Source organism: Stegostoma tigrinum, chromosome 5, assembly GCF_030684315.1.
Source record: "Stegostoma tigrinum isolate sSteTig4 chromosome 5, sSteTig4.hap1, whole genome shotgun sequence".
Lineage (NCBI taxonomy): Eukaryota > Metazoa > Chordata > Chondrichthyes > Orectolobiformes > Stegostomatidae > Stegostoma > Stegostoma tigrinum.
Window position 1 is genome coordinate 127,301,441 of NC_081358.1, and position 20,509 is coordinate 127,321,949.

The window sequence follows — 20,509 nt, forward strand, 5'->3', positions numbered from 1 at the left end:
AGTTCCACTGTTAGTAATTTGATTTTTCAAGGTCACTTGTGACATTACTAGTGGTGGCCACAACTTGGCAGAAATCATTAGGACTTGTTGCCTGTCCCTAATAACTCTTGAAAGTGAACCATCTTGAACTGCATCCTTCAGGGTGTACACCCCTCTAGTTTCATGTCTGTTCACACACCTAAATGTTCCTATTGTAATGGATCTACAATTTATTATTAGATGGTCACTATCCTGTTGCATGTCCCTACTTCAAGAGTTAAGTTGATCACATTACTACACATGTAGACCAGACTGGGTAAGGATGGCTGACCTACTTCCTGAAGACATTAGTTTAAAAACACGTGTTTTTTTTTTCTTTAAAAGTGGCTGTCACTCCAGATCTTTGCTTGAAATTCCATCAACCATGATGGCCCTAGAGCATTAGCCTGGGCTTCTAGATTACTAGGCCAGTGACTGCTACAACAAATGACCACCAAAAAACTTAAGTGATCTCCTGGAGAAAATCCTAATGAGGAGGATAACCTTAAACCAGACAGGGGGTGATTAAGAATCTCAACATAGGTAATTCCAAAATTTCTAGTACCCAACAAGATGTTGCAGCAGCTAGACTTGAACTGAGGACTCAAACACAAAGTTTTTCTAGGCAGGAGTATCTTAAGGATGTGCAGTCAAGAGTAACATGTTTTTAAAATACAGTAAATTTAGATCATGATCAACTTGTGACAAGCTCAAGAACAGCAGCTTTCCTCTTTGGAGACATGCTAAGCACTTAGACCAGTCTAATGAGGTTGATATTGTGCAAAATTGCTTTTCTGTAAAAGAAGCTCTGACTATCTGTCTGAAACATTTTTATCTTGCAGGTGTCCATCCTGTTTCTACAATTTTATGACCTTTTATTGTGAACTGACCTGCAGTCCCACTCAGAGCCTGTTTCTGAATGCCACCAAATTTGAAAAATATGTTCAGGACAAAATCAGCATCACAGAAATAGAATATTACATTGGATCACACTTTGCAAATGGTGAGACACCAGATATCATGAAAATAACAAGCATGTTCTTGCTAGAAATAGAGGACAGTTCTAATGCTGCTATGACCACAACGTAAGCTAAGGGTTGATTCTTTACAATGCTCCACTGCAGTAGAAGCAGGCTTTGAGTATTTCTAAGACTTAACTTTAGATTTTTGAGCAGGTTGGGGGAGAAGAGCCTACATATTAGGGTAACATCTCTGGCTACTTTCGATCAGCAGATCACATTGCCCCAACCTGGAGACTGTCATCTACTCATGACTTTTATCCTTGAACTAATGATTAGGACAAAGGATTCTCATACCAGTGAGATCACTCAAATTGAATGCTTCAGTTGAGATTTTTTCTTCCTTTTTGTAATGGTTTTTCTCTAACTTTTTTAGCTGAACCTGATCAGCTAGGTATCCTCCAACAGCTAGTTCCAAGACTAATGTCATGTTCCAGTTGTAAACCCCATCAGCACGAGTGCTTTCTTTTGACTGACTAGAAAGGCAGTACTGCATAACTGGCCAAACTGACTAATCTTGACTAGTCAAGTGCATTTGTAAACTCAAGTCAGGTCTAGGAGAATGACAGACTTAAGTGAGAAATAACTTAATGCAATGTTTCAGATTTGGGTTGAGGTTTTTGTTTTTGGATTATTTCACTAAGTTCAGTTTTGAGTTTGGAAACACTTTCCATGCAAAGTAACTTTCATGAAACTTCCTTGCATGCCAGGAATAAGACATTGGAAGTCATTCAGTGTAGGAATTAAGTAGCAATGGTCTACTTAAACCACTAGATATGCATATCAAGCAGGATTTAGTTTAGTGTTACAAACAGTGTTGCACTTTAACTGTCTGACCACTTGCTCCTGAATCATTGTTGTCTTCCAGGTATGTACAATGCCTGTAAGGATGTTCAGTCACCATCCAGTAATGACAAAGCTCTAGGGTTTCTTTGTGGAAAAGATGTAAAAGAGTGCAATGCAACCAACTGGATTCAATATATGTGTAGCACAAGTAATGCACAGACTCCTTTCAACATTATTCCCATTTTCAGTGGTAAGTTTTTAAGCATGTGCATTTACTTAAACTTCTTCAGTTTTTGCTTCAAGGACCTAGTTAACTTCTCATTTGGTGCCTGTGCACTGAAGTTCTTGGGCTTCATGAAATTATTGCTTAAGCTTTATTTGGTTAGATCCAAATGCCTTTAAGTGTTAAACACTGAACCAAACCATTCCTAAGACATGTAATGTGTATTTAAAACCCTCAACAATATTTCAATTGAACTGATTTGAAAAATGAGTTCACCGTTCTGATCTAGTGCCTAAGCACAATGGATGAGTGACTAGGGGTAATGCAAGTGCTGGTTTCCTTGCTTCAAAACACTGCAGCAAAACGTCTGCACAATATCAATTAGAATACACTTTTCACCTTTTAATCATTCTGGAAGTATTTATTAGGCACAAGAGACTTAGCATATCTGAAAGGAGTTGCTCATTAATAGCACTAATCAAGGTCTTCTTTGTTTACAATGACAGCCTGCTACAACAGTAGACATGATTGGTAGTACTGAAAACATATATTTTCTCCTTGGTAGATAATCCAATTGGAAGAATGATCCCAATGAATAATGAAACAAAAGGCTGCAATGAGACACTAGATGATGGGTCTCCAGCATGCAGTTGCCAAGATTGTTTACTAGTTTGTGGCCCAAAACCAGCACCCCCACCACCACCTATCCCATGGACCATTTTTGGTTTGGATGCTATGGCTGTTATAATGTGGATCTCCTACCTGATCTTCCTGGCTATCTTTGGGGGAGCAGTTATTAGCATGTCTTATTGCAGGTAAGAACTTTTTACACCAAACCTAGCATAACTTGAAGTTCTGAAGTGCATTCATTGACTAATCTTGCAATTAATACATCTACAGGAAAATGCACATGGTGACTGAATATACACCAATCAGTGATCCCAGTGCAAATCATATGGTTAATAGGCATCATGATTTAGGTAGGTTACTTTCTTGTTGAAATTGTGACCCAATTTTGTAAACAAACAGTCACTAAAGTTGACACCAGAAATTCTGGCTGTATAAATGACTCTTCAGTTTAATGAGTTGAGGAGCTGGCTTCTGTTAGGCAACTAAACATCCCCTAAATAAAGGGGCATTGGTGTACTTTCTTTATCACTTGCCTCTTCTCTCCTCCAGATAATATCTCCTGCTGTGAACAACTTGGTGCAAAAACTGAAGCTCTCCTACGTGACCTATTCACAAAGTGGGGGTCCTTTTGTGTGAGAAAACCTCTTCTAGTTGTTATGTTGACCATTATTGCTGTGGGAGTTTGTAGCTCTGGTTTGGTATACATGAAAATAACTACTGATCCAGTTGAAATCTGGTCTGCCCCATCCAGCCAAGCTCGCAAGGAAAAGTATTATTTTGACACCCACTTTGGACCCTTTTTCCGCACAGAGCAGCTAATTATTACAGCTCCAAATAGTTCATGGACCACTTATTCTCCTTATCCATCTGGGTCAGATGTGCCATTTGGCCCTCCACTGGACAAAGACATCCTACATCAGGTTTGTTCTCTTAGAATCAGTAACTTTACTCACTCCTAGTGCAGAGTTGAATCTGCAATTTGAGATAAGCATCTGAAATAACTGGTTTAGTATCCCACTTTGAATTTGTGAAGAGTTGATAAGCAGAATGGAGGTTTACTTTATCCTAACTTCCTTAAATTTTTCTATGTAGGGAGAAGGCAATTGATGCCTCACTCCATAGGAGTGTGGATGTAAGTAAACTGAGCATCTTGAACCTGCCATGCTGTTTCAAATCTGGCAGGGTTTTTCCTCTTTTAAAACTCCTCCTTCCCACAGTTCCCAAACCCCTAGGTTTTGGACTAAAAATCTAATTCCTTGTTCAAGCTGAATAAGTGACCCTGCGCACCTGTCCAGGTAGTGTAAATCTCACTAGTTTTTTAAATACTGACCAAGATGGAGGTCTGTCTGGACTTTGAGACTAGTGTTGCAATAGTTAAAGGAAACCAAGGCAGCTGCTTTTACAACCTGTGTACATGCTAAACCTGTCCTGGGAATGTTTGGGAACCATGCAAGTTTGGTTTTCTTAACTGTATCTAAGCACTTTGCTAAAACAATAGTCCATCTAGGCTGTCAGACAACTAACCTATTGTATTCATGCCAGCTCTGAGGCCATTCAAATACTGCCACTTTACTTCCACCCCCCCAATGCCCACACTCTGTACACAACCTTTTTGGTATTTAAAATCTTAACAGTCAAAACACTGCTCTGTTTGTACAGCACAAACTTGTGCCCAAGAAACATGAGCTAGAGAATACATGTTGCTCATGGCACTTGATTTTTTCTAACTGGGGGGAAAAGTGCTGTTTCCAATTAAGACCACTTTTTCTCTTTAGGTACTTGACTTACAGGATGCTATTCAAGATTTGGAAGCTTATTACAAAAATGAAACTGTGAAGCTGAAGGACATATGCTTGGCACCATTGGCTCCATATAACAACAACTGTACCATCTTGAGTGTCTTGAACTATTACCAAAACAGTCATGCTGTCCTTGATCATTCTGTTGGTGATGACTTTTTTGTATATGCTGACTACCATAGTCACTTCCTGTACTGCACTAGGTATGTAACTACTAACTGTCTAGAATCTTCTCTGTACACCATGATCTGCCATAACTTGGAGCTTTCAATCCTGGGAATAAGGATTATGTACTTCACAGGGCAAGATAAGCAAAATGTTACCATTCATAATGCACCGGGGTTTGAACTAGACTGAAATACTAGTGGCATAGTTGACATGGGTTCCAATCTCCTCCTCTTTGGCAATTACAAGATTTGTCTCACATCTAGAATGTGCTACCTGCTTTTTAAAAAAAGTGCAGAACCAGGTCCAATAATTGTGTCCCAGTTAACAGGAAAATCTACAGCGCTGTGGACAATGAAAGACTTTTGTTCAGTATTCTAAGCACAATGTGATGGTCTGAATATCCTTGTGCTACCTTGGTTTTTTAAAATCTGTCAAGAACCTTTTTTAGGAAAATGCAGAACCTAACCAGCTTAGACTCTTTCCATTGAGGAAAAGTGGAGTTAATGTTTTGGGTCAGACCCTTCAGCTGTAGTACCTAGTGGAATCATCAACTGAATTTAAATGCAACAGCATTTTTAAAACAAAACTTAAAACAAGCTTCACTTAACCCAAACAGTTAACTCCACTCCTTTCTTTTTTTGAAGGCCAAATTTGAATGCAGAACACAGGGTTAATGGCAGGATTCTCGTGTGGAGGAACAGGATTTTGGGGGTCCATGTCCATAGATCCCTCAACTTGCTACCCAAGTTGTTAAGGTTGTTGTAAAGGGGTCTGGTGTGTTGGCTTTATTGGCAGGTGACTTGAGTTTAGGAGCTGCAGGGTTGTGCTGTATCTCAAATTCCCATTATTCCAAACTTGGAATAAGTTTGGTTCTGGTCACCTTTTTAGTGCAGGATGTGGAAGCTTTAGAGGGTGCAGAAGACACTTAGGGGGATGCTGCCTGGACTGGAGGGTAGGCCTGTAAGGAAAAGTTGAGCAGTACTAGCCATTTTTACTAGAGCAAAGGATGAGAGGTGACATGATAGGTGTACAAGTTAATGAGGCAGTGGATAGTCAGACTTTTTCCAGGCTGCAAACCCCCATTTCAAGGGGCATAATGTTAAGGTAATTGGAAGAAGGTATGGGGAGAAGCCAGAGGCAGGTGCTTCAGTGGTTGGCATGAGCTGCTGGCAGTGGAAGTGGAGTCAGATACTCAGTTTTAAGCAACTCCTTGAATAGGCACATGGAGGATAGTGAAACATATGCTGTGTAAGCTACTATTGCTAGTAGCAGGTTGCCACACATCCTGGGCCAAAGGGCCTGTTCTGTTTTTCTCTCCTCGGATACTGTCAAACCTGCTGCTTTTCCAGCAATTTGTTCTTTGTACCATATTTTATTGCCTAGTGAATAAGATTTAGAGAATACAGTTCAAAAGCTATACTCACCTAGACTTTAAACTTGAGGCTGTTTAAAGTGGTTTGCACATGGAATAGTTTACCAGTGGAGTCATTAGTGACCCTTAAGCAATTGGACAGCAGTGAATTGAGGGGAATGTAGGTTATTTATCTCTTGATTAGGATTATTCCACAGCACCACATTGTGTGGGCCTAAGGGCCTGTACTGTTGTACTTTTCTGTGTTCTCAAAGTACTCACTCTTGGTGAAACCCAAGAACCAGTTGACTGACTTCTGTTTGTGGCAGACTGGCAGTTTAATATTCCATCTGAAAATATGCCTGTTTAGGTCTATTTACTGCAAGCAAGTTTCTTGAACAGAGTATTGCAGGCTGTACTGCAAAGAATGATGCAACATCCAGAAACAAGCTTTGTTGAAACAAAGCTCCATAGCTTGTCCTTTTTTAAATAGTAAAGTTTTACTTGTGACCTTGAAACCTAGATACCTTAAATGTGTTGGCTGACCATGCTTAATCTCACTACATAAACACAGACCACCTTATCTACAAACACTATTCAGTCCTTTAGTTTATCTGACACTACTTTTTTAAAATAGTCAGGCCTGCTGTAAGGAAGCAGAACCACTTATCGGTACAACTTGTCCATGCTAACCAAGTTTCCCAAACTAAACCTGTTCTATTTGGCCCATATCCCTCAGGCTTCCCTATTCATTCATGTGCTTTTCCTAATGTCTTGGATGTCTGAGTGTACTTTGTCTCTATCACTGCCTCTGGCAGGTCATTTTCACATTCCCCCCCCCCCCCCCGCCCCCAAACTCAGAGGACAAGGACACACACCAAGATGAATAGCAAAGATCTTTCTCCTAAAAGACAGTCCCCCTCTCCACCTTTTCAAACACCAGTCCTAGCAAATCTTTTCTGAACCCACAATTTAAAGTGCTTCCTATAGCAGGATACCAGAACTGGCCACTACAAGTGGCCACACCAACATCCCACAGGATGTTATGTTGATATTGTAACATCAGTATCCAACACTGAGTAATGAAGGAAAGCATGCTCAACACCACTTTAGCCACCTGTGATTTCCTGTTTTTCAAGGAACTCATCACCTGGACCCCCAAAATTACTTTGACAATGCTATCCAGGGCCCTAACATCAACTGTTTTAAGTCCTCCATTGCCTTTCCCCACCCCAATCCTTGTATTTCTTATGATCAAGCCACCTAACCTGCACATTCTCTCCTCCTGGGAGAGAACCCATGCAAACTCAACAGTTGAGGCTAGAATTGAATGAATGTTTGTTTGTCCCTAGCACTCAGTAGCAGTGCTAACTGAAGCACCATGCTATCCTGACTACCTTTTTTAGTAACAAAATGTAATACCTCACTTTTAATCCAAATTAAACTCTTTGCCATTTGGCCCACTGACCTAATTGATCAAGATCCCTTGTACTCCTGGATAACCTTCTGTTCACTATACTACCAATTTTTGTCACTTAAGCTTACTAACAATGACTTTTTGACTTGTCATCAAAACATTTGAAGCACAAACGAGGACTTCTGGGAAGGAATGTACAAAATCTCAAAACCCCTGAGTAAATCACATCAATTGAATGGAGGGTGCTCAAGCACAAAACTGGTAATACACCAGTAGATTTTCTTCTAATTCATAAGAGTAGGATATGATGGGTGAAGGTCACTTGTGACACTAGTTTGACTTTAAACAGTTGATAACATTTTCTTTAAGCCTTTCTTAAAGAAAAGCCTGTTGAAATCCAAATTTCAGTTAATCAACTGCAACTCTAATTTTAAACTATTTGTTTAAAACAGGGCACCAGCTTCACTGAATGACACAACTATGCTTCATGATCCTTGTTTGGGCACATTTGGTGGACCTGTGTTTCCATGGCTAGTTCTAGGTGGATATAATGGTAAGCTAGCCTCTTTTAGGTAGAGCAAGTATTTCTGATCTTTGTTCACTTTACTTGTTATCAGGTCACTAGTAACACTTCAATTTGTTCAGTCAGCAATCAAAGTTGCTCTTTCTAACTAACTTGCAATGATTTGAGAAGTAAATTCTTCCTTAAAATAAACACTTAGACATTGATCTTCAGGTCAGATATTTCAACTGATTTTTGCATGTAGAATTTCTCAATGCAGCAGTCTAAACTGTGTGGATTTTAAACTAACTTCCATAAAGAACAGTTGGTTGACCCTCAAGATGAGCTGTTGAATCAAGTGATCATGTCTCTAGTTGCTGTTTTTCACAGGGGAAACACCACTGCGATTCCTAGAATCTATAGTCTTAAGACAATAGACTTCCTTGTCTTCAATGAAGCTGTGTACACAAACATAGATTTCAGATTCTGCACCATACAAATGGACATGGCCTAACTTGTATTTCTGCCTACAAGCTCACTTACTATCTGCCCATCTAAAATTGAGCCCAGATGCCAGTTTAACTGGTGAATCTGCACATGCTTGAACCTAGCCAAGCCATTTGTTTGTGTTCAGGATTTACTTGGGTAAGAAAAGACTGCTAACTTGGCTTCTAATTGAAACAGCATAAGCTTGGTATTTGTATTTCAAACTACAGTTGTGGGAGTCTGAATGGAAAAGCTCCCTCTTGCATTGGAAGCTGAATGCATTTAGAAAACTTAAATGATATTTTTCATCTCCACAGGTGACGATTACAATAATGCCACAGCACTAGTAATCACTTTCCCTGTAAATAACTATCACAATGACACTGAGAAACTGAAAAAAGCTTTAGCTTGGGAGAAGGTGTAAGTAATCCTTTTTAATCTCTATGCATTTTGCTGAAAATGACAACTCTCTAGAACAAGAGTGAGGAGTATCTCAATTAAGATGCTTGTTTAGCCTTAGCTAAACTACTACATAGTTCCAGGCACCACTTCAGGAAAAATGTGCTGAAAGCTGTTAAGCAGTAAATGCTTTAAATAGCATCAGGTGAGGCATTTATTCTAAATTAGAAGCTGGGATGATTCCCTCTCTTTGAGGGAATCAGAATGGAGGTATTAATCAAGAGACCTCATCGGAGTCTATACACTCCATAGTAATAAGCAACTAACTTCAGTGGGTAGTTGGGATTTGTCTCCTAGTGGAGGTAGGTGCAATTGAGCTGTTCAAAAGGAATTTCTGGCATTCTTGCCAGGAAACAGCACTAGGTAAGATGCTCAGTTTTCAGTTGGTGCAGACACTCTGCAATGAAGAAAACACTTGACAAGAATCCAAAAGTAAAATGATTAAAAATTGTTTTAGAATACTGTCCAACACTAGATTGCCCAAATGACTGTCTGTTGTCTTCTCCAGACTTATTGATTTTCTGAAAGCTTACAATGAGTCTAACTTGACAATTGCATTCTCAACTGAACGGAGCATCGAAGATGAGATTAATCGTGAGAGTGACGGTGATATCAACACCATTATTATTAGCTATGCAGTCATGTTCTTGTACATCTCCATTGCTCTGGGACACATCAGGAGCTGCTGGACTTTCATGGTGGGTATAGATAGCATACTGCTTAACCACTAAAGTATTCTTAGAATAAGAAACAGGACCAGACTCTTTAGCCAACCAAGACTAGCAACACTGCCTTTCTAAACAAAATACTTCTATGAAGTCCATAATCCCTCCTTAACCTGTGTAATCACATGTAAAGATGGACTTTAACTACTGCTATCATATTCATCCCCACCTCTGGCAGCACTTGCCACTCCTCCAATAAAATAAAACTTGTCTTTTTAAATTTGCCCTTCTGACTTTTCTTTTACTATTTTTATTAATACTTTTGCCTTCAGTAGAATTCAGTGACCCATTCCATGATTGCCTGTTAAACACCTAGCAGGTCACCCCACTAGGTGTCTAGCAACAGGCTAACTCCAGTGGGGAGTTTGCCCAATCCACCATGGCTAACACCATCTAATCCAGGCAATTTGGTTAACAGTTTCCACTTTCTGGAGCTGCCTCATTCTTGTGAACAAACTGTACTCCTCTTTATAAACTGTGTACCAGCCGATGAGAGCACATGACATGCTTTCTTGACGACCATTATCACTTGCAGTGGTTTTTGAGCTGTGGACCTGGTTGCCCAGGTTCCCTGAATGTTGATTTTATGAAGGGTTCTACCAGTTACTGTACACATCCATTCTGCATTAGAGATCTAATGCAGAACCACCATTACACTATATCCACACTAAATTCCTTCTCTGCCCAAGTCTCAAGCCTAGCCTGTTCCAGGCAATTCTTCCCCCCCCCCCCCACCAAACTATCTACAGCTCCCCTAGTCTTTGAACATCCTACAAATGTACAAATCAGAGCCCTTAAATTCTTAATCTGTACATATCTCAAATGCTGTTTTTTCAGCACTGATCACTACAGCATATCACTAGTCACAGATTTTCAGCCAAACACCTTCACTTCTGGACCAGGCCTGATTTGTATCAATCTTAATGGTTCACTGCAGATCTAGCTTTTATCAGCCTGCCATGAGCATCTTCTATGGCCTTGCCAAAGTCAATATAGACAGCAACTGCCTTGCCTTTAATCATTTGTCATTACCCCAACTCCTAGCTAGAAAAAGCTTCAATTTCCCTATGGCTGACAAGGCCCACCAAGCTGGAAATTCCAGTTTCTTTAAGGATAAAGGACTGGTATTAGCTGTCTCCTGTGGTGAAATTTTCTCCAATGTCCCAGTAGAGCTGTAATCTACTTTAGTATTCTCCTCCCTCACTCCTTTCTCTCAATGGCTAGAGGATCAGCCCCCCACCCCAAACATTTGTCCTGTGCTTGTCTTAACTTTGGCTTCAACACTTGATACAACCCTAGTGATGAAGGTTGGCTTCTGGGTTTCAAATAGTTTTAGATAAATGGTTAGTACTGCAGTCTCCAGACTAAAATGATTTTTTTAAAGTTAAAACAGGAGCATTGTAAGGCACGCTACCAAGCAAATATCTTTAGAGCTCCATGGCTGGCAACATTTTTTCAAACCAAACAACATTTACAATCTGCATAGCAGACTTTCAGCTTAACTACTCCTTTCCACATGTCAATTGTAGTGTTCTGATTCTCAATGCTTGAAGTTGTCACATGTTGCAAATGATTTACTGTCTTTGTTTGTAACCTTGCTGTAGGTGGACTCCAAGATTTCACTGGGATTTGCTGGTATTGTGATTGTCCTAAGCTCCGTGGCCTGTTCTCTTGGTATTTTCAGTTATGCTGGTGTTCCCCTCACGCTAATTGTGATTGAAGTCATTCCCTTTTTGGTGTTGGCAGTTGGTGTGGACAACATCTTTATCATTGTTCAGACATTTCGGGTACTGATTCTATTCTTGTGCTCAATGTTTTTCACCTGCAGTTACTTGCATGTATGCATGAAGTGTCATTTCTTCCATTCAGAGAGACACACGTTTACAGAATGAGTCCATTGACCAACAGATTGGTAGAGTTTTGGGAGAAGTTGCACCAAGTATCTTCCTCTCCTCCTTCTCTGAGACAGTGGCCTTCTTTTTGGGTATGTGATTTACTGCAATCTTCAGCAGTATTAAAATTTGAAGCTTAGTTGGGTGAAAAGAGGAAAATGCTGCCTAAGGTTTCAAGTGTAACTTAAACAACAATTTACAAAATACTAATGTGTCTTAATATAACCAGCCACTAGTGCAGAACTGATTACATTTAAGTGTAACAGAAATGGGAGGATATCTTTTTAGAGCAGACCTATTGGGCAAGAAACATTTTTGAACTAACACCTGGTGTTCAACTTTTCAGGTTCATTATCAACAATGCCAGCAGTCCGCACCTTCTCCCTCTTTGCAGGAATGGCTGTACTTATAGACTTCATACTGCAAATAACCTGCTTTGTAAGTCTCTTCGGGTTAGATGTACAGCGCCAAGAGGTGAGTTGTCCCGATACTGGATTGAGATGAGTGCTAGTCAGCTTCCATCTTTTCTAAACATTGGCAGCAGATTGGAGATCCATAGTCTGAACTCTTTGTTTATGGTTCTTTTCAATACCTCTTTTCTCCTTCCTAGCCCTATAAACAGGCCACACCTTACCTTAAGTCCTGACTGTGCATTAAATCTGCAGATCTTGAACTTCATATTTTATTGCCCATCCTTAATTCTCCCTGAAGTTTACTGAGTTCCACCTTGAATTACTGTAGTCCTTGCATGGTATTGTTTGGGAAGGAAGTTCTGACAGCATGCAGATCTGGAAATATCACCATTCTGTGGCTCAGAACTTGCAGGTTAAGGTGTTCACATCTGAGATTAACCTCCCCTTAATGAAAGGTCATGGGCTTGTTCTTCACACTTTTTTTACCCCTCTTTCAATTGCCCAGACTCAACTTTGACAAATCATGTGAGCATTCTATTTTCTGACCAGTGCCTCCTTTCCTTCAAGCTTGCTTGTTCATTTTCCTTTTGGCACCTGTTACAGATGTCTCCTCTATCTGGTGACAAAACTAACAAAGTATTGTTACTACTTAGAGTAAACGTATGGATATTATGTGCTGTGTGAAACAAGAAAATGTTGATGGTCACTCAGAAGAACTCCCTTTCAGAGTCTTCAAACATTATGCACCACTTCTATTAACTAACTGGATGCGACCTGTTGTGGTAAGTGTCAGGAGTCAAACTTCTAAGGACTTTTCACTGGAGAAAAGGAGGAGAGGGGACCTAATTGAGGCATACAAGATAATGCAAGGCATAGAGTTGATAGCCAGAGACTATTTCCCAGGGCAGAAAAGCCTAACACGAGGGGTCATAGTTTTCAGCTGGTTGGAGGAAAGTAGAGATGTCAGAGGTGGGTTCTTTACACAGTTGAGAGGATGGAATGCGTTGCCAGCAGCAGTTGTGGAAGCAAGGTCATTGGGGTCATTTAAGAGACTGCTGGACTTGCATATGCTCTCAGAAATTTGAGGGTGCATACATGAGGATCAATGGTTGGCACATCGTGGGCTGAAGGGCCAGTTCTGTGCTGTACTGTTCTAGGTTCTACCACTTGTCATTCTACAGCTATTGTGCTCAGTGAGCTAATAAGCATATTTTATTTCTCTTCTGTAAATACAGGGGAATTTCTTCCTCCTTTTTACAGAAGGTATTAAGTGCTTGCCTTGATTTGTGTAAGGGGCCTTATGCTAATTGTTAACAGTAACCCTAGCTGGCTTTGACTTCTAACAGACCTCCTCAGACTCCGGGGGGGTAAACATTGGAGCAGCCAGACTGCAAGACTTCACAAATTTGGGAGCTTATTGGTTTGTCGCAATGTTTTGCCTAACTCTGAAATGTGACCACAGTCCAAAGACTTGATTTGGAATGTAACTGCTAGTATTCATTCTGGAAATACTTTTACATAAACAATAAAGCCCCTTAGGATGCTTTTAAAAGAAGCATCCTGAGGGGAGTCTCTTGTAGAACAGTGGTAGAGCAAAAACTAGCCAGTTCAGTAATGGATTAAAACTAGAATTGCTGTGTTTTTGTGGAGGTTTTCCAAATCAAGTAGCCCTAAGACCAAGTATGACTAAAGCTGCTTTACCACTAGATGTGGGGTGTGGGTTGCATTTGTGGAAGAGATTCTTGCTTCTCACTGTGGCAATACTTAACTTGAGCCACAAGTTGACTCTGCTCATAATATGTTCAAACAAATTAGGCATGACCATGCCTAAAACACTTGGTTAGATATTCAATGGGAATGGAGTCCTGGAATTGTTGGAAAATTCCTCTAAGCTACCCCTGGGAACACTACCAGCTTGAGGTAATGCTGGGATAAACCTTGCTTGAGAATTAACTATTAGACCACTCACTGGATTTTGAGGTTAATCTTGTATTTGTTGATGGCTTTCCAATTTAACATCAAACTGTTTTTCCCCATAGATATCTGTCTTTGTTGGTCTCCTGTCATTCAGTATTGCAGTATTAAATAAAGTTGAGATTGGACTGAATCAGAGTTATTCAATGCCAGATGTAAGTACAACCTTGGCATGTTCATCAGTTTGCTGTAGTAATGTATTCTCTGAACTAACTGGATTACTCTACCTTTCCAGGATTCATACGTTCTGCACTATTTTAAATCTATGGCTGAGTACTTGCATGCAGGCCCACCTGTCTACTTTGTGATAGAAAAAGGACATGACTACACTTCTCTAGAAGGTCAAAATACAGTGTGTGGTGGTGTTCGTTGTAACAACGACTCCCTTGTCCAACAAATTTATACAGCTGCTCTACTAGACAACTAGTAAGTATTTTAATCAAGGGCATTGCTGTATGCCTAGCATCTTTATCAATTGTACAATCCCCCAGCTATATTCAGCCAAACTCTCTCCCTTCTTTCTAGGGTAGATTATTTGTAATGTTCTGTCACGTTTTAATTTTTTGGCTTTGGCCAAAACAGTGCAATTATTGCACTGAAGCTCTGGAATACACTTAGCTTTGCTGCCAACTAGGCACTGCAGACAAACAGCATTCTAACTTATGTACAGTGGACTACTCCTAAGTTGTTCAAAGGTCTAAGTTGAAATGTATCAACTAGAAACATTTCTACCCTCAGACTGAACTAATGTGCTTTATTGTTTCTGGGCTGTTTTTTAAACCAGGTGAAGATGAAACAAACAATAGACCAAATGTTAAACCAGTCATGCAGCATAAACAGACCCTTTGACTTCAGATCATTCAAGTAAATCCTCTTGTAACTTTTTAAAGACTTAATGACCAATTCTAGACAATTCCAGTTTGGGTCTAACCCATCAAAGAATCTGCAATTGTACTGTCTCCACAAAGACAACTTGGAGGTTTTAAGTCTTGTAGACTACTTGTTTTATCAAACCAGTATTATAAATGACTTCAATTGTTGTTTCTTCCCCCACCTCAGTACAAGAATTGGTTTTCCACCATCATCATGGATTGATGATTACTTTGACTGGGTGAAGCCACAATCCTCCTGTTGCAGAGTCTACAATACTACAGAAAGGTTCTGCAATGCTTCAGGTGACTGCACTTTTTTGACTGACTAACTTTTTGCTTAGCCACTGTAGGGAACACCACTCTACTCTTGTCAGTAGATAAAGTATTCCTCCCAAAGGATGTATGGGACAAGAGGCTATTGGGATGACTTTCTTTTTAAAAAGCAGCAGCACCTTGTACTGATGGAAATTGGGACATCCTAAATCCTGCTCCAGTTGGTTAAGCCAATTAAGTTTTAAAGTAAACTAAACTCTTGAAGGTATTGTGAATTGGGCTACTTGGCTATAATCTCTATCATCAGCTGAAGTTGAAAGAGAATAGTTATAACTGATCAATCTTTAGTGTCACATGACCCAATAAATACCTTGTTTCAAGTTTTCTAACTAACTTCTTAAACATGGTCTTATCAAGACCAAGTAATACACTTTCTGCTACACTCTAATACACCAATATTTCTCACACCATAAAGCCCTGGGGACAAGGGTGAAAGATGGTTTGGCTTATATTGGCTGGCTTTCTAGCCAAGTATCTAATTGGCCTTGTCTGAAGTCTGTTAATATATACCATGTTCTGCTGGTTACTGTGAACTAGCATATGGTCAAGTCACTGCACTCTTTCTTGAGCAAGTGTTCTGCAAGACTAATCTTCCTTTTTTGAAAAGAAGAAATTTGGGTTGTCTACTAAATTAAACTTGTAGACCAGATGGCTTTCAAAAAACCCATCAAACCAATAACTTCAGGTCAGTTACTTTTTCAAAGACTTGGGGCCTACAGCAAAACAGGCAGTTTTAATTCATTATTTTTAATGTAGACCTTGTGGACATGTCTTGGAACAAGATCGGCAAATTCACTGCCATGATTCCAACTGAAGGCCTCCAAGTAACACTGAAAATGGTATAGTTAACAACTTCAACTTGGTACTAGTCTAAAAGCACTGACTCATCCATCCTCAATGGATGAGACTAGACCCTACTGTCCTAAAACCTTCACTCATCAATAGTCTGCTTTAAAGAGGAGTGAGTTTAAGGTACCTTGGGCCATTGGGTAAACTCTTCCTGGTCCCATTTTGGACTCCTGACTTAAGCCCTGGCCCAGCATTGAATTTTTTAATGTTGATTTGTGTTGCTCTAGCTTGACACCTGCAGGTCAGGCAGCATCAGAGGAGCCAAGTCAACCTGAAGGGTTCTGACTCAACACTTGGTTTTTTTTTCTGCACCCCTGCCTGAGCTGCTGTGTTCCTCCACGCTGCAGGAACTGATTTCCAGCATCAACAGTTCTTGCATCTCCTGTTAGCACATTGTAAACCAACCAGTCCTTGAGGTGAAGTTGGAGTTTAAAAAAAAACCTCCACCCAAGCTTCTGGAAAGAAGCAAACTTGATTGTCCTCTGCTCTTTTCACCCTATAGTTGAAGATGATTCTTGTGTTCGTTGCCGCCCACTTTCCCAAGAAGGAAAAGAGAGACCACACGGAGAAGACTTCATGACCTTTCTCCCCATGTTTCTGTCCGATAATCCAAGTCCCAAATGTGGCAAAGGGTAAGGAACTAAATCCTCTTTGCATTCCATAGTGTTTGAAACTGGCTAGAAAAGCCCAGCAAGTCTGGCAGCATCTGTGGGGGGGGGGGGGGGGGGGGGAACAGGTGTTCTGTGTCCAGTGACCCTTCCTCCTCAAATGAGGTATCACCTGAGCAAGGGTCATCCTATATAACTCTTTTTAATAAACTGACTAGGGAAGTAGGAGGAAAAACTCCATCTACAGTGATCCAAGACTAGCTTGTCTGAACTGCTAATTGCCTAAACTTCAAATTCTGTTGCTTTTAATTCCCTCCTTGGCTGTGCTTGTAAATAAGGATGTTAACCTCAAGGCTTGAATACAGTACACAAGTTTTTACATTTCAAAGAATTACTTTTTCCTAGCATATCTAACAACACCTTGGGCATGAGCTTCCTGTAAATCAAGCCTTGGTTCTCTTGAACTCAGGCAGCTCCTACCCATGCTTATTATTTGACCAGCTTTATAGGTTGCCTTGCTCTCAATCACCTGAGGAATACAAAACTAGGAACTGGGGAGGCAGTTCCAGCCCCTTCAGCTTGCCCTGTTAGCTCAATACAAGCATAGTCAATCTCATCCTGACCTCAACTTTTGACTAACTCAACTTTTTTCCAGTCCCAGCATCTGCTGCAGTTTAGTTACCTATTCCAGAGTTGTCATCCTTCAAGTAATTCCTGGTTTGCAATGGGTCATCAGCTCCCATCCCTGCTGTGGTGGGATTTGAATGCTAACCAAGTATCTGAATTGTCACTGACCTTTACCATGCCACTGCCTCTCCGTCACAATGGTTGATCCTAGAGCTGGCTTGAAGACTGCATTGCTGAAATGTTGTTGAGCCCATGGCCATCCACCTCCATATGGAGGCAATGGATACTGTAATCAAGCTTGCAAACTGGCATCTGTGGTGCTAAGGGATCAAGTGGTACTGATCCACTTAGTATGTCTAGCTGAAGATGGATACAAATGCTTCAGTCTTTGTGCACAGTTATCAAATTCTGGGACTTCATCCTCCTCCTGTTAACTGCTGACCACTTGCAATTGGTTGCAGGACAAAAAGCTTTGTTAATGGTGTGGTTCTTAGCATTTTAAGAGTTAACTGCCATTTGGCATGTGGTCATGTCTGTTTGACACATTTAGAAATAGCTGGTGCTGCTCCAGGCATCTGCTCCTGTTATCATTGAACTAGGATTTGTGCTTCTACTTGGTGATAGTAGTGAAGAGGTTACAAATCGCCACTTGATTCAATTCTGATGGCAGCCATGAGATACTGTTGGTTCAGGTCAGATCTAGACCTAGTTAGAATCTAAACTCTTTTTAAAATGGCTAAGTGCCCCAAAATGGTAGAAGGCAGGACTTCATTGCACCCTTTCAAAATGGAAATGGTGAGTGGTTTGAATTGGCTGGCTTTTTCAGCCTGTCCTTCCTAGTTGATTTAAGGAAAGTGTCTGAAATGTGTTTTGAGCTGCCTTCAAATATAAAACTTGAAAGCTAAAATTTTTTGGACTTTTTAAACTAGCACAATTCCCAGATGCAAGTTTTGCATCCAAAGAACTTGCAAGTGTGTTGGATAGTTTTGAGATTAAAACTAATGTTAAGCCACCAGTGCAGCATTACTTATGGTTTAGGAATATTAGCTTCAGTAATAGCACTTGATGAACAGCAAGTTTTTCGTATGAAGTTGGGGTGACCTTAATTTGTCTAAGTATTACTCGGATTTTTTATTAAATCAATTTCAGTTCCTTCACTTGTAACAAATGAACTCCACTTGTCAGAAATACTGGCAGGCTCAAATCTTGCCAGCAGGTAGGATTGCCTTAGAACATGGTCATTCTGATTTCAGTTGTAACAGCTGTTTGCTTTTATTCTAAACTTAAAACTGATCTCAACTTTATCACAATCTTAAATATATTTGGTGATCTAGTTTCTTTTCCAATGTCAGTATTCAACACCTGCATTTAGTGTATTTCATGACTTATGGATTTCAGCAGGTGTTTTTGGTCTAGTGTTAAGGATAGTTCTGAAGGCTTCTTCCCAACTACCTCTTCAAATTATCACTTGATATTGAAGACTTGTACAAAATTGAACACCTGAGCCCACTGCAGAAGATATTAATGGTGTCCTAAACTACTTTCTTTCTGCATAGAGGCCATGCAGCATACAGCTCTGCAGTGAACTTGCTTGAAAACAACACCACTGTGGGAGCCACCTATTTCATGACATTCCACACAGTACTGAAAACATCAGCTGACTTCATTGCTGCTGCCAAGAATGCACGGAGTCTGGCAGAAAACATAACAGAAGCAATGGGCATTTCTGACAAAGGCTATCGTGTCTTCCCATATAGGTAACTATATAACTCTTTACTCCAAAGAAGTCCGTCACTGACTAAAGCACTGAGTATCCACCCTCCTACAGTACACCAATCACCCTATAGCAGATGGGACAGTAGCCTAGAAGGCAGCTGGCTAGAAAAGCTCAACAGGTCTAGCAGCATTTGAAGGGAAAGCTAATGTTTTCGGTCCAGTGATCTGTCCAAGACTCATGACTTTCCTCATACAGTCCAAAGATGTGCAGGGTAGGTGGGATTGGCTATGGGGAAATTACCCATGGATAATTGGGTTAGGTGAGTTTGACATGGGAAATCAGGGGTAGGATAATGTCTGGGTCTGATCCTCTTTGGAGGGACAGTGTGGACTTGTTGGGCTGAATGACCTTTTTCAACACTATATATTGTGATTCTACATACCAACCACAAATTCAGAAGCAATACCACCCATCCTAGCCAACTGAAACAGAACACTTTTTGGAGCATCAGGGCACTATTTGTGCTTGATATGGTGACAAGTTTTGCAAACTTGCCAGCTCAGCTAGACAACAGCAGAAATGGGGCTTTTCATATGCAATGTCAATTTTCCAAGGACTCTAGGTGCACTTGACTTGACTTTTACAATAACAGATTTTATGAGGCTACACTAAATCATCCAGACAACAATTTGACATGACATGTCAGCTACTCAAGTCACATACTCAAGTTTCTTTTTTCCTCACCTGAAAAGGTTCAGGTCTAGCCATAGATCCTGGAAAACCAACTTTCACCAGGGCCTCTATATAAATCCAATGCGCAGTGGTGGTTTATGTCAAAGCCAAGGGGTGCCTTGGTTTGCCCCCACCCCCAAACCAAGAGACAAGAATAGCCTTCTCATGCTGAAGCAATAAATTAGTGCTTTTAGCCTCTCTTTGCATTCCTCATTCTATCCTAAAACTTTAAATGCCTGTTTTTATATAAGCACTCACTTTGCTTTGTTCTGTTTTGTTTTACAGTGTGTTTTATGTATTTTATGAACAATATTTCACAATTGTGAAAGACACTATTTTCAACATTTGTATGTCACTGGGAGCAGTATTCATTGTGACTACAGTCCTGCTGGGCTGTGAAATTTGGTCTGCCATAATGGTCTGCATCACCATTTCTATGATCATAACAAACATGTTTGGAGTTATGTGGTTGTGGAACATCAGTCTTAATGCAGTCTCATTGGTAAATCTGGTTATGGTAAGTAGATTAACTTGCATTCTATCTAACAGTTATGGTTTTAGTTCTGGGAGAGCAATTGGAATCATCCAGACTAGTTATCTTCTAGTGCAGTTGGACCACTCCTCCTCCATTTCATTCAATGGTGCTACAGTTAATTCCCACTACCCACACTTTGGGGGTTACCATTTGCCAGAAACTGAATTTTATTTACTACAAACAGTGATTTCAAGCAGATCAGAAGCTGATTTATTGCCACAAGTCATCCCCTTCCATTCTCTTCCCCTTCCCCCAACTGAAACTGTCTACCATCTAGAAGCACACCAGTAGTATGATGGAATACTGTCACATGCATAGATGGGTGTAGCTTCAACAGTACTTGAAGCTTGACATCATCCCAGACACAGCAGTCC

The 20,509-nt window shown here is 40.3% G+C and overlaps 1 protein-coding gene across 1 annotated transcript in view; it reads left to right on the forward strand.

Moving 5' to 3' along the window:
- Positions 1-20,509, forward strand: part of npc1 (Niemann-Pick disease, type C1) — a 37,080-nt gene that overhangs the window by 12,740 nt on the left and 3,831 nt on the right. The window contains 19 exon segments of the mRNA XM_059646273.1: positions 861-1,021; positions 1,906-2,073; positions 2,612-2,861; positions 2,947-3,026; positions 3,226-3,596; positions 4,452-4,678; positions 7,864-7,964; positions 8,717-8,819; positions 9,367-9,556; positions 11,188-11,370; positions 11,453-11,567; positions 11,822-11,949; positions 12,542-12,670; positions 13,928-14,017; positions 14,098-14,288; positions 14,922-15,037; positions 16,419-16,548; positions 18,708-18,908; positions 19,886-20,117. Coding sequence (XP_059502256.1) covers positions 861-1,021; positions 1,906-2,073; positions 2,612-2,861; positions 2,947-3,026; positions 3,226-3,596; positions 4,452-4,678; positions 7,864-7,964; positions 8,717-8,819; positions 9,367-9,556; positions 11,188-11,370; positions 11,453-11,567; positions 11,822-11,949; positions 12,542-12,670; positions 13,928-14,017; positions 14,098-14,288; positions 14,922-15,037; positions 16,419-16,548; positions 18,708-18,908; positions 19,886-20,117 — 3,166 coding nt within the window.